We start from the raw sequence: 14485 nt of genomic DNA on the forward strand, positions 1-14485 counted from the left end.
TCAAAAGTCATTCATAGCTTAAAATTTGATTTCTCCAAGAAGAACCATTTTGAGGTAGGTTATACACTTGTTAAATTCCTTAGGAATCTTTAATTGGGGAAAAATTCTACTCAAATTCATGAATCCTTCTTTCAAAAATATTGCCTTCAATGAAATATATAGAAACTCTCAAAGTCTGTGGTCAGAGTGAAATGTTATTCATTTTTCTAGTCAACGTGATATATTTTTAAACCTCTAGCCATCATATTTATAAAGAAGTAAATTAGCTGGATCACTCTCCATAATAATATACACATCACATATGAATGCTGCCTAAACATTTTAGTTTAATAAAATGTGTTCAACTGTTGTGCATAAATGTCAAGTGATATAAAATTCACTTTTTGATACAATAAGGCATGAATTGGGAATGAATTAGAATAAAAAAAAAATATTTGAAGTATTATGAAAAACCATTAATTCTATATTTTAGCAGTGTGATTTAAGATTACTGAAAATAGATCCTGTTAGTCATTTTCGCTGACACATGTTGGGTGGCAGTGCCAGCTTTACTGTAGAGTTGCTGGGAGTCTTTACAGAGCAGTAATACACAGATTTGCTTTTAAGTTCTCATATAATCAGAATTAATGAAGGCTTTAATAACAGGCTTTTTATTTACTTATTCGCAGATGCAAATACATGAGCAATGTTGTGGTACTTTCAGCTAAATTTAAATACATTCTAATCAATTCTAAATGAGTGGTAAACCACTTAATCTCAGATCTTTATAATTTTGAGATATTTATGTATAAAGTATGCTCTTTTGTTTGGTATTTGCCTCTTAGATCTTTTACACTTTTCATCATCTGCAGATTAATTTTTATAGAGAGATATCTGTGACTCTTTGTGTGTTTATGTAAATACTTCCATCACATTCTTGAGAGCAGGGCAAAGAAAATAAATAATTGTCCATGCTAGATTGGAGATGGGAGGAAAAAAAGTATGTGGTTCCTGAGAGACTGTTCAGAATTCCTAAAGCAGATTTGCTGAGATGCACAAAAGTACAGTTAAATGTTTAATTGTGGCTTAAAGGACCTGGAGACCTGACTCTGTTTGCTGTATTTCTTTTTGCAATGTTTCCCTTTTATAAAAATGAAAGCTATTTTTTTAGATACCTACTTTTCGCTTTGCAAAATAAGTCTCAAGCTTTATAATGGTAAAGAGTGCTGCACGCACTATATACCTGCTGTTGATTTTGCCCATTTTCAGTAATCATATGATTTTTTTTAATGAAGATGGGTATTCATGTGGCCAAGCTGCTTGTATCTACGTGGGGTTGATTAGTGAGGGACCAACCTTTCTAGGCTCCTATTAGCATCGATGGAGGCAGGATGGAGAGGAAAATGCTTTTTACAAGGAGATTCTGAGCAAAAGGTCTATTTGTGGTGCTCAGAATCACCCTCCTAAGCGCTGACTCGCTCTCTCTGACCCTCACAGATGTTTAAGGAAGCTTTGGTGTGATGCTCCCAACCTGGAGGTGATGTGACTGTACCCCGGGTTTTTAAGATCACATTATTTCTGTAGCTGTTGGTTCAAATGTCACTTCAAAAATACCAGCAGGACTTCAGAAAGATCAGCAGGAACAGTGAAGTAACGTTACAGGAGGAAAGAAGGACGCGAGAGGCTTTTTACCTTTTCATCCTAATTTCAATTATAGAATTAGGTATGATGCTGAATACCCTCGTCCTGTATAATTTGATATTTGTCTCTTTGTTTTCTCAAGCCTGACTATGTGGTGTAAAGGGCATTGGGCCTCAGTTGGCTAAAAAGCTGTGCTTCCCAAGTCACGCTGTGAAAAACAGCAGAAAGAAAAACTCTTCCATGAGGTAGAATAGGAATCTGAGTATGTAGAAAACCAAATGCTGAGATCGAGATATTATTACTCTGGTATATTAATTTTTAATGGGCTGTCTTTCTAATAATGTTTCATCTATCAAATAAATAAGCATATCCCAAGTGACTTGCACGATATTCCCAGAAATGTACAAGCATAATTCCAATGCCTATATATTTTAATGAACTAATTACAAATTAATTATACCAATTATGCCTAATCAATAGTATTTCTACTTTGTCCTGTGTTTTCTTTTGTCTGTCTTTAGGGATTTAAATGCTTTAAACAGAGCCTTCTTTTTTTCCTAGTCAGGTACTTCTGGAAGAATTGTACACATGCTTTGCAAACTTTGGGATACCATTAGAGCAACACAGACTTGAACTTTTTATTGTAACAAGACTGTATTTATATAGGATACTGTTCAGCTTCACATAATTCCTATGTATTAAAAAAATATCTTTTTTCCCCTTGCTGAATGTCCTAATTAGTAATTATATCTAGAATCTTTGAGGCTGCTGCTTTGCTAGCAAGGTCAATACTTGGTGAGAGAGGAGGTAGATGGGGAGGCTGATCCTTTGTATTCTTGAAATGATCTGTTTCACTGGATTTGTCACCTGGTGTGATGGCTTATTTAAATAAGAAACACTGAAGAGGTCTTAGAGTGAAATCTTCTGCGTATTTTCCCATTGTCACTGCTGTGTTGGGATCTTGTCAAAGCTCTTAGGCCAGGCACTGCTTTTTCTTGATAACGCTCTGATGAGAAGCCTGCGGAAGGAGCGGCAGCAACAGCGGTGCTGATGGGCTCTGCATGTGACGGGCATTTTCAGCTGATAACACATCGTGCGGAGCGGAGCCCGGAGGGGCAGCATTGCAGTGCTGGTGATTCCATCTCAAACAGGGACCCTGCCCCCCTCTTGGCCATTAAAAAGGTGTGCTGTTCAGACTTCGGGCCAACTTCTCCGTGAAGTAATACGCTGTACCTCCCTTAATTTCCTTGTAATTTCACTTGGAGGGGTTGCTCTCTTTTTCACCTCTTAACTAACTTTTATGTAGTGTTGCTGGCACAGTTAGCGGCAAGTATGTTTTGATGGTGAATGGGGGACCCAGTGCACTGTTTGTAGAGTGCTCTGGGATCAGCTGTGATGCAAGGGCAAACCTGTTTATTGTTCTTTGTCAACAGAGGTGAAAGTGTCTAGCTTAATGGTAACTTTGTCTAGCCTAAAGCTCAACCTCCTAGCCAGAAAGTCAAGAGCTAAGTCATTATTATTGGGACCAATCCTTTTTCTTGGAATGAAATGAAAACTGAAAAAGGCATCAGGGTGAAATAGAGGAGAAATGCTGTATAAAAATGATGGCAATCCCTGGGCATGAAAGCAAGAAAAACCACACAAGATGGAGACTTCTATAGAGAAAGAAGAGACTACAATAGGAAAAAAAAGTACTTTGAGTGGCCCTGAAACAGTGTTTACCAAAGACCTGGCACGTGCAGGCCAGCAGATTCTGTCAGCGATGTTTTACAGAAATATTGCAAAAACCACAGGTAGCTGAATTGCAGATTTCTTGAGGCAGTATTGACCAGAAGGGAACTCAAATGGTCTGATGAGCTTTTATCAAATTAAAGAAAAAGCCGAATGGACTTTATGTGGAGCTTAATTCACTCTCCTTTGAAGTCAGAGTATTTTAAAGCAGCTGTTTCCACGTGCGTGAAACTGCAGCGGGTGAGGGTTGGAATAGAGAGGGCTGATGTTTCACATAACTCTTCGCCGTGCCTGGGAGATGCTGCTTCTCTGTTTTATTTCAAAGGTGATTCCCGAGTGCCGGCTGCCTGGCAGACCCGCTGGAAGAGCTCCCAGCCTCACCTGCCCCAGGTGGTCCCTGTAAATATCTGCCTGTCCATGGAAGCTGGGACAGGCACATCAGCCCTGGGTGAGCTTCATGTTACCCAGACCTGAAACAGCCTGAGATCAGTGCTGAAGGGGTTCTTACTGTAGCCTGGTGATAGGGATTCCACAGCTGCCGTATTCCTGGGCTTATCCTTGTTATCATTAGCAGTTTTTTCTTACTGTTGGACTGAAGTCTTTTCTTATCCTGCGCATGCAGCAGATTATGTTTTGTCCTTCTCCCAGGGAGCATGTGAAACAATTGTTTTCTTCTTTATAACAAAATCACTGCATAGTCATTCATAGCAGGAAGTGAAGCAGTTTAAGTGTCTCCAAATATCTTTCCTCTTTATACCCCAAACAAACAGGCTCCAGATGTAGAGTTACAAAAAAGCAAACTGACTTCTTATTTGTAGAAGATGGTATTCAACTAGATTATATTTTTTTTCTTTTTTGGACTGTTCAACAGCAATATGTGGGCTGGAATGCTTTGACATGTTGCTAGCTGAACATTTGCCCTCTTGAGATAATTTGAGCTTTGTCTGTCTTGTGATAAGTTTGTTATGAACAAAGAAGCATATTGATGTCCTTGTTAAGCACATTTTCACCTGACCATGTGATGGAAACCTGTGGCTTATTGGCAAAAGCTGCACAGCTGTATTAAAAAGTGGTTTTACAATGGCTATCAGCTTGGTACTGGGAAAACTGATAAAGGCAGCTTTTCTCCCATTTCTACAACCCATCCACATTCATTAACATCAAAGTTCTGTAAGCCTCAGTACCAACTGTGTTGGTACTCATCTCACAGAGGATTTGCTCCTCTCCCCCTATGGGAAAGTTCTGCATCCTTTAAATCATATTAAGCTGTTTCATTCGTAAAATAATTCTTAATAGTGTGTCATGAATTGAATTCAATGTAGCTTTTTGAAAAATTCTCTTGGAGTTGAGCTTAATACTACTTTTCAGGACGGAAGAGCTTGGTGAATGCAATTGTGCGCATTCCTGGTCAAGTTTCTAGGGCGCTCGTGATGAGTGGTTTCCAAAACCTCACTGCAGCAGTACTAAAAGCGTTAGGGGACCAGAAACCGCTTTAATAAGAAATCAAAGAGCCTGTGTATCTCAGCGTGAGATACAGACAGGAAGGAGTAGCTGCTGAGCTGGAGGAGCTGGAGACCTAGGCTGCAGGGAGTCAAGTTAGGGCTTGGGCATGTCCTGACATGGAGCCAGGGGGAACATGATCTGACTCTTCAAGTGAGAAGTGAGGAAGGAATCTTGTGTACAGCGACATAACCTGGGGATGCCCTCCTGTCCTGTGTGAGCTGCGACAGCCTTTGGACAATACCTGAGTTTTCAGAGAAACTGGAGCATTACTGAGAACATCTGTTTTTCTTTGGTTTGTCTCATCTCCTTGAAATAAATACTAAGCAGTATTATTATTGTTAACCCATAGAAATGTTTTCTCTGTTCCCCCAAATTCTACTGATCTGGTTGTTCTTTTTCATTTCCTGCTAAGAGCAATGGTTTTTAATAAAAACAAAAAAAACCCACCACCAAACCAAAGAAATTCATTATTATTTCACAGTTATCTTCTGCCTGCAAGAGAAGGTGAGAATTTAAAGGCACAAAACCGCAGCTAGATTTTCCGTTAAACACTTGGCAAATCTCAGCAAGGACAAGGTAATGTGGATGAGACTAGAGGAAACTCTGCAGTTGGATGCTGTTTATCTATTATAAAAGCCGTGCTGGTCTTTCAGCAAGCATGTGGAGACGATGGAGCAATGGGCGTGTAAAAGCTCAACTGAGACAGCTCTGAATCTGTTCTGAACTGATGAGATTTGAGGTGTATATTGTTTGCTGATGGATAAGCGTGAAGAATTCTGAAAACTTGAGGAAGTTATGAGGTATTTTGTTTTCTTAATACCTCGCCCTTCTAGAAGATGCTGCTCCCCTAATCCAAACAGTGCTGCTGCAGTTGGGAGGCTTTTTTTCTGTTCTCACTGTATTTCAGTTTTTGCCTGACCCTCTGTCTTCACCATCCACATTGTTCCAAGTCTTCCTTGGGCCAAGTCACTGTTTGCAGACCCTTATTGCAAGACAAATGGCCTGTCCAGTCTCCCCACCTTTCTTTTGCAGTTTTTTCTGTAGCAAATTTTCCACAATTAATGTGTTTAATGGTGCAGGCTCTCTGTGCAGAGAGCTCTGGTTTGTTTGAAAACACCTACTGCACTTGCACAGCCTGTGGGCTTCGTGGATTTTTACTTCAGGGATTGTTTGAAACCCGAAAGCTGATCAAACTCAGAATGTGCATTAAGAGCACTGAGTGCAGGTTATGTAGGTGTGATACCATTTATAACTTTTCCCTTGGCTTGTTGGTGTTTTTTTCTTTATTCCCACATGTCTCTACCCCGTCTTTATCTCATCTACACAGTGGCTTTCCTCCATTTCCTTATGAGTTTAGGGGTTTTTTTTCCTTATCTCTGTGGCTTTTCCCTGTAGTCAGCATTGAGTGTGTTTTTTCTGGAGCTGGAAGGTCTGAAAGTATAAGATATTAAGAGAGTCTAATGAATGTAATCCCTGTGACTTCAGCTCTGTTGAGAGCAAATATGAAAGTCAGATGAAACCTTTAGGTTGATTGTGAAGTTTGATAAATTAAAAGATAGCTACAAGCACCTGAGCCCACTGCAGTGACACTTTCAAAACTACCATAGCTGGTACCTATCTTTGATCTGTTCATTCGAGAGGAGCAATAGTGGGGAAGATCTTTTTCTTTTGATGCTTCCCTGGAGGCGCTTTTGTCCCATCTCTGCTGCTGATGAATTTTCGCATGGTGCTCGCCGGCTCTGCCAGCTCTGTGCAGGTTCCAGTCGTTCCTCCTTGCTGTAGAAGACCCGTAGGGCTTCACATTGCATGTGATGAAAGCCTGGTGTGGGAAACCCTTTGTGCCACCTACTTACTTGGCTCTTCTCTCTCATCCTTTGGGTATGGATCTGTATGGTTTGTTTATTTATGTTTTTCTTTTCTTTCTCTGTGAATTCCTGTTTCTTTGCTGACATTTCCCATAACGGAGGTTTTGATTAATGCTGGCTGCACCCTAGAGCTTCTGCAATTCATCGCTTTATTCCCTCACTGCAGATCAATAAATACTTAGGTTTTATTTCCAGTGCTTTGGCCTACTTCACAGAAAAGTTGAGCATTCCTCCTTGAATACCATCCTGTATTTAAGTTTGTATTACTTCAGCACATCAGGCTGTAGTTTATTTCTTTGGTATGGCCAGAGCCTGGGCACTGTGTAGTCTTCATCCTAAGCAGCCCTGCTGACTGCAATCTCATACAAGCAGAAGAGGCAGAAACAAGTCGTAAACGCTTTGAATTTCAGTCTGATTGCCCATGCAGTGGATCTAACAGAAACTAGTTGAGCACTTTCTCAGATTTTTTTTTTTCAGGCTTTAGAGCACCTTTGGCATTTCCTATGGCCAATTCCTGCAAGTATGCTGGAGTGAATGTACAGAAGGTTTGGACCTTGAGTCTCAATCCTAAATTGAGGCCACGCTAAGGAGGGAGTTGGACCTCACTCACATGTTTCTTCCTCTCTTCTTCTGTTGCAAAATACTTGGTGCCTTTTGCAAAGGCTGCAGGTTGTTTATCACTCTTGGCTCTTGCATCCAGTTGGCGTTGCTGGTGTGTGTGGCAGTGGGTCTGCATAGGGAATGGGGCACAGATGGGTATTTTGAGTAACTTCACAACATTGAGCATCCAGGTAAATGACTTCATGTGCAGTCCTGCCTTTGTTCTATGTAATAGTAAGATGAACGTAAAATACTTTTGGTCCGTTTAACTGTTGAAGTGTGTATGTTCCTTGTACAGTATGCTGCAGTGTTGTGTTTGAGTCTTTCAGTCTGGTATCTTATTCAGTTGCAAACTGAAGAGTTTTAAATATGGATATGTATGTTAGACCTGGAAGTGGTCCCATGCAAAATGTAATGAAGCTGGGTTGCTCTGACCTCTGAGCTCTAACATGTGTTTGTTTTGGCTCTCTCACAGAAACCTGCAGTATACAAATTGGCACTTGTAAAATTGTTCAGATAAATCAAAATTGGTACAGGGAAAAAAGTTCCAAACTGTTTCTTTTGGGATCCTCTGCCATGCTATTTTTGATATGTGTTTTTGGAGGAGTGTTTTTGTGGCAGCAGGCAGTTTGTTGCTTGAAGAAAGCTGAAATATTCTAGGAAGTCAGGCTAGCTGAATTTAGATCTTCAGTGATGCCAAAACTAATATAGCCTGTAACTAAGTGAGAGTGACTTTGCTTAGTAAATGTCAGTCACCCGCAGCTTTGTCTTACATTTTCATATGAACCTTTAAAAAAACGAAAACACAAACAAAACCCCAGAAAACGTGGTAGCTGCTTACGCCCGATTGAGCTAGAGCTACAGTCCTGCTGCACAGGAGAGGCTGCTCCTCATCCTCAGCACACAGAGAAGGCTCTCTGCTGGGGCTGGACAGACAGACAGATGGACTGGTCAGGGCATGGAAGTGTCTGGCAGCGCTTGGCTGGCCTGGAGTGCCCTCTCTTGGCTGCTGCAGAAACCTCACATGTTGCTAAGGACAGTGGAAGAAGCAGTTGGTTATCATCATATTAATTTTCCAGTGACGAACAGAGGTAAGCTGCATTAGTTATGTTCCTAGATTTGCGTCCTGAGGACCTGTTGTGATAGCTTAAGGAGGGTAAATCTTCAGTGCACACGGCAAGCTTGAAGCCGTTACTTGAAGCCACAATAGAACTATGCTGTCTAGCAGCACTGCACGCAGGACTCTCTTAGCTTGGTGCTCCTGGGACTCTTAACGTTTTAGCAGAGCTCAGGTTTTTAAGAGGCTTCATACTGCTCTGAATCCAGGGATCCCAGAGGCAGCAACTGCAGTGGCCCCTGCTTGACTCTTTGCACTGCTAAATGAATCCAGAACAAATGAGCCTCTGAAAATAAGAAGAAAAATTTGACACCTGGACTCCAGGAAACATTTTGTGGATTTTGATGAGGAGCAGTAGAGGGGAAGGGAAAACCTATGGTTCAACATAGTTAAATATATGGTCTGCTAAGTATGAATAAATTGTGACTATTTTAAACAAGTTCATACACCCTTTGGCTGGCTCAAGCACAAAGGAGAATACAAGAGCTACCATGTACGAGTTCCTTACCAGGTTACCTGGAGGCCAGTGTCCTGGGCTGCTGCTGCACGGCAGTGGCCAATCTTCAGCGTTCATACAAGTGGCATTTTTTTTTTACATGTAATTATTTTTTAAAAAGAATTTGTGTCAGTACTTGTGAGTTGAGAGGTTTTGTCTTCTGATAGCCTTACTTTGCAGTCTGATTCCTTTCCTCATGGCTCATAAATGATTAATTTGTGTAAAGGTATCCTTCAGTAAGCCAAAGTTTAAAAGTTCCTCTTTAAATGTACCAAGCCCCACTCATGCCCATTTTAAGATGACCAAATTGTATGGGGCTGTCCTGTGCACACTCCTGCTGCTGTAATGCAAACTCCTGTAATTTCTATGGAAGTTGAGTCACTTCTGCATTCCAGCTGAGTGCCATTACTGCTGTGTCTTAGTTCTGGCCTTGGGGAAGGGGTTTCTTCCCGGCCTGCAAAGCCCATCCGAGTAAATGAGCCTTTTACTTTAAGGCAGAGGCTGAAATCTGGTTTTGACTGCTAGTGACCAAAAAAAAAAAAAAATCACTATTATCTGGCTTAGCATGAGCCAAGTAGATTGAATCAAGAGCCCCATGGTAGGTGCACAGTCACAGTTACTCTGGTTTTTGACCTGTAACAGCTCCAGCTGCTCTGTTGGTGTGGAGGTGGCCCCGAAGTCAGGGCACTGTGGGAGTGAATGTGGGGTTTGTAGTTAGTTTAGGAGGTAAGAATCTGGTTTTCAGGCTGCTGCCAGCACTGCTGCCTTTCAGAAACAAGGCAACAACCCACGCAATCCAGCAGCACTCGCTGCTTCCAAGATATGAGTAGGAATTCAGGGTTTGCTGGGTTGTTGTAGCAGACACTGTTCTTTAGGGTGCGTTTGGGTTGGAGCGTAAACCCTAAGGCGAGGTTTACAAAAAATGTTGTTCCTTTTGGTAAGAAAAGCATGCTGCAATCTGCCACTGCAACTACCTTCATGTTAAATTATAGGGAAAGGGTATTGATGATTACACCTGGAAATTTGGTAGGTTTGTGCCTTGACTTGGGGCTTTTGTGGTGTTCCTCACAGCAATTGCGTTGCGATTTGCAGCTACTCCGTGACAAACACTCGGGGTCTAACGGCACTGCCTGTGTTCCTGGCTGCACTTCATGTTGCCTTTCTCTTCCTGTACAACAGCTCCCTCTGCTTGAAAACCACAGTGTAATTATAACCCCTAGTTAGTATTTGCCTGATTAAACGGGGCTGCTTTCTTAAGATTTTGTTGTTTGTTTTTTTTTCTGCTGCTGCACATTGTGAAGCAATTCCAATATGTGGCTTTTGCTGCTGCATGTTGCAAAGTAGCGGTGATGACTATATTGCTCTCAGACCTTGTCCTGCACAGGGACTGCGAGTATTTAATTTTTAGCATGAGGGTTAAAGCTTTTAAGCTTAAAGGTTGGAGCACTTTTTAAGCTAAATTATCTCTTACCAAAACATGATGATTTATTGAAGGAAAAATGTTTTTATTTTGGTTGAAACTTCAGTTTAAACAGGACTGTTTTGTGTCAGAAATGCGGTAGTTAGGCTGCTGACCTTGAATATCTGCGTAGAAGCAGCTAATGGTGAGATTCCCATGTCCTACTTAAGTGGTTCTGATCTCAAACCCAAAAAAGAGCAGTTTTTGGTCAGAGCAGGGATTTGAACCTGGTGTTCTCACATTCTCAGCCAGCACCATGATTACTGGGCCAGTCATTCACTTGCAAATTTTTGTCAGCTCATCCAAATCAGTCAGGACAAGTGCTGGTTTTGTTTTGTTAGTTTTTTTTATTTTGTTTTTTAATCAATATAGCTAAGCCAGCAAAAGTCAGAGTATAAAAGCTGTTGTGTCAGCAAAGGTGTAGTTTTGCTGAGAGAGCGCTCACCCATTTAGGGAACCAGCAGAAACTTTCCTTCCCGGGGCAAGACAAGCCTGTGACAGGAAAACTTGCTGGTTTAGTTCTATTAGCAAAGCCTTGCTAATGCAGTTGGTGCTGAAAACAGCCCTCTCAACACCAGCCTAGTTCTGCAAAGAAATCCAGAAGGTTGTTTTTATTTTGCATTGGAGCAAACCTCCAAATTAAAACTGTTTCCAAAGTCTGTGTCCAGCGGGGCGTGTGTTCTTTTGCTTGGCTGACAGCAGCACAAGGGTTTGTGGAGCTGACTCCCTGCACAAAGGGCAGCAGGAACTTTACATTTTCAAAATTCCACACTCTGAAAGCAAAAACTTTTTTTTTTTTACATCTTGAAATCCTTCGGATTCTTCTGGACTTCCTCTATTTGGGTTTGTTTCTAAACATTTCCAAAGCATGTGCAGAACACGGATAACTTGCTTTTCTATTTGAAGTCATTGGAATCCGTTCCCCCGGTGCTCTGTGGGTTCCGTGGGCAGAGCAGCACCCAGCATGTCGTGGTTTGATTATCAAGGCGTGATCCTCGCCAGGGAACCTCTCCGTACAATGCAGCTACCCGGCATTTGGGAAGCTTATAAAATAGCAGGATTAAGCAGTAGAACAGGAGGGAATTATTAGTAATGTGTTTACTTGAATTCAGTTTCAGCATGGCTCTTCCTGCTGAACTCTGATTTCAGTTCTCTAATTTCAGCCATTTTACAGATTTTACATTTGTTGCCTCATATGTTTGCACACACCTTTAAAAAAAAAACGAAAAGGGCTCCCCTGGAAAGCAATGTGTAGTTAAAAAAGCATTCCTGTTTTCAAATTAACACTGAGGTGCTGAATTCATGGTGGTCTTTGTGATTTGTATTTTGCCCATTTTTTTATCCCTCCCGTGCCCTCAATAAAAGATGCAAGTCCTGAAGAATAGTACATGATGCATTTGAAGACCCAGTGTGTACAAGGAGCATTTCTGAACTTTATGAGCCCTGAGCAAGGGAAAGAGAGGCTAATTCTAATCTTAAAAAACAAAACCAAAAACCCCAACCAACCAAACCCACAAAAAACAAACACACACAAAAAATCCCCATAAACTTGTTTTGAGTATCTTTCTTCCACTATACAATAACTTACAGTAATTTCATTGGATTGAAGATGGATTTTTAAATGGCTGAATGCATGGTAGAAATGGTACACGACACAATGCAAAGGCTGATACTAGGGGGAAAAAAAGAAGTGAAAATATTTGCATCAGTTTACAGCATCTCCAATGTGTATAATATTTTCTACTTCATATTCCTTTGCATTCAGCACCACTGTGTTCCTTGTCTTTACCAGTAGTCTTAATTACTCTTCTGTTGCTGTCCCGTGTATTCACTGTTTACGAAGCTTTGCGGGTGGAGAAAATGTCTTCTGTAAGTTGTCACACAGATTTGACAAAGCAGAAACACGGCAGTAATATGGCAACTGTATGCTGCTATTTCTTGAATGTTTTGAGTTTGATTTTTTAATACTATTTTAAAATAAATTCCTAGTCTTGCAATGATTTCTTTTAACACCATTTTGGCTGCTATGAAGCTCTCGGATGGGAAGCAGCAGGGTTATTTTGTGGCGGACCAGCACGTTGCAGGCTGGTGGAACGGTGCCAGTGTTGCTGTTCCGTGTGCAGGTTGGCCTGGCGAATCTGTGTGTGGAAGGAAAGGGCAGGCAGGGTATCAGTCATCTTCCAGATCTTTACATTTCTTCATGGATTAGAAAAGTGACAGAAAATCTTCCCACTGCAAACCTTTCTTTTTGTTAACTGTAAGTCTTGGTGCTAGTAGTAACTGGTCCTTTTGAACAGCTCCTCAAGCTTCAGTTCTGTAGAATTAGATGATGAGCGTACTTAAGTGCTCTTTACATGCTTAAAATATGATCTTTCTGGGAGTTTTGACCTTTAATTTTTTTTTTTTTTTCTCAGGATCCCTTGGATCCAAGCAGAACAGCCATTGTGATCAGCTCTCTGGTGGCAGGTGGCGTAGCTGACCGTGGGGGCGAGCTTTTGCCAGGGGACCGCTTGGTGTTTGTAAATGAGAAATATTTGGACAGTGCCACTTTAGCAGAGGCCGTGGAAGTGTTGAAATCTGTGCCCCCGGGTACAGTTTCTCTTGGAATCTGCAAGCCTTTGGTGGTAAGGACTCATTTTAACATTTTTTTTTTTTTGTTTCATTCTATGAGGTGTAGATTGGGCTGCTGTGTTTGGAGTGGGGGAGGCTGAAGTTCAAGGCAGAAGTATGTATGCATGTGGAAAGCAACTAAGTTGCTGCACACACCTGTCGACATGTCCAGAAATTCTGGATGGCTGGCAAATGGGCAGCTCCATGTCCAAAAGGTCTGACTGGAAAACCAGCTTCCTCAGGCTCCTCCTGGAAAAACATCCAGGTGGAATGAGCAGCCTTGTCTGTGAATGTGCCTGGTGGCCCTGAGCAGAAGTCTGTTGTGGCTCGAGCAATTCAGCGAATCAGTTAAATACGTGCTCGAGTCCATTTAACTCCAGGACGCTGCTAAGTGCTTGCTTGAGCTCCACTGACGTCAAAGAAACCTAATCTGCTTGAAGTCAAGACTGTAAATGCAAGTAGAATTTCCTTTTTCTAGAATCAAGGCTTTGGAACAGACAGTAGTTGACTTGAGAACACTGCAGTATTGTTCATCAAGGGCACCCAGGCAAAATTAATTAAAGTAAAGCACCATCTAATAGAAAGTGCTTGTAATTCAAACTGGTACAGTAGTGGTGAAATAGGAACATAGGAAGGCTGTTAAATGTCTGCTTTCCTTTTCTAAAGAGTGATATTTCATTGTTCATATCTTTGTATTTCTTTCTTTCCTACACATCTCTTTATTTTTTACTGTATCTGTACTAATATCTTTAAAGAATAAAAGCTGTTGTCATTGCCTTCTTCATTTATGACTTCCCTTTTTAGAATTCTGTAACTTTTTCCCATCTCTTTTTTAATGGCTGGTTCTCCCTCTCCCTTTTAATTCATTTAAAAATGCGGGGTTGTTTTTGTTTTTCTGACTCATCTTTTTGATCACATTTCTTAGGCTGAAAGCAAAGAGAAGAAGCACATGCACAGCATGGATTCCAGCAATGTTGAAACCAGCTCTGTGTCTCCAGAACCAATAGAGAATTTTTCAATAATACTTGAAGCGCCACAGGTATTTGGTTACTCTTTTGGTTCAGCTTGAATTTTTAGAGAAAGGAAATTATGTTTTAAAGTAAAAAAAAAAAAAAAGTGTGTCCTTCAGAGAGGACTTAAGTGTTGGATAGACTTTGGGCTGGATTTCCTCTGAAAAAGACTCAAACAGCTAATTGTATATTAACTGTATTACCAACACTGAGCATGTGCAAAGCACTTACCAATGCGGTTCCCAGACTTCCTTATCAAATTTATTGTGTCATTAAAATACCTTGGGTTATGTTGGATATGAAATAGGAATGCTACCTTATTAGCAGTCATATGTAGCTGGTTCAGCTTTGCAGAGAAAGTAAGGTATGGAAGCAGAACATTTTTTTGTTACAGAGAAGCAAAACAAAAAAGTCATCTAGTTTGCAAGGCAAGCTGGAGATCTGTTCTTCTTCATAGACTTTCTGTGTGGTCTT

At 41.0% G+C, this 14485-nt stretch overlaps 1 protein-coding gene across 1 annotated transcript in view; it reads left to right on the plus strand.

The window, feature by feature from the left end:
- The window catches only part of PATJ (PATJ crumbs cell polarity complex component), a gene marked incomplete at its 3' end in the record, with an annotated part of 146559 nt that overhangs the window by 39784 nt on the left and 92290 nt on the right, over nt 1-14485 (plus strand). The window contains exons 18-19 of the mRNA XM_080348732.1: nt 12806-13015; nt 13927-14040. Coding sequence (XP_080204858.1) covers nt 12806-13015; nt 13927-14040 — 324 coding nt within the window. The remainder of the gene's footprint in view (nt 1-12805; nt 13016-13926; nt 14041-14485) is intronic.

This window comes from Nesoenas mayeri (assembly GCF_963082525.1).
Source record: "Nesoenas mayeri genome assembly, chromosome: 8".
Taxonomy (NCBI): domain Eukaryota; kingdom Metazoa; phylum Chordata; class Aves; order Columbiformes; family Columbidae; genus Nesoenas; species Nesoenas mayeri.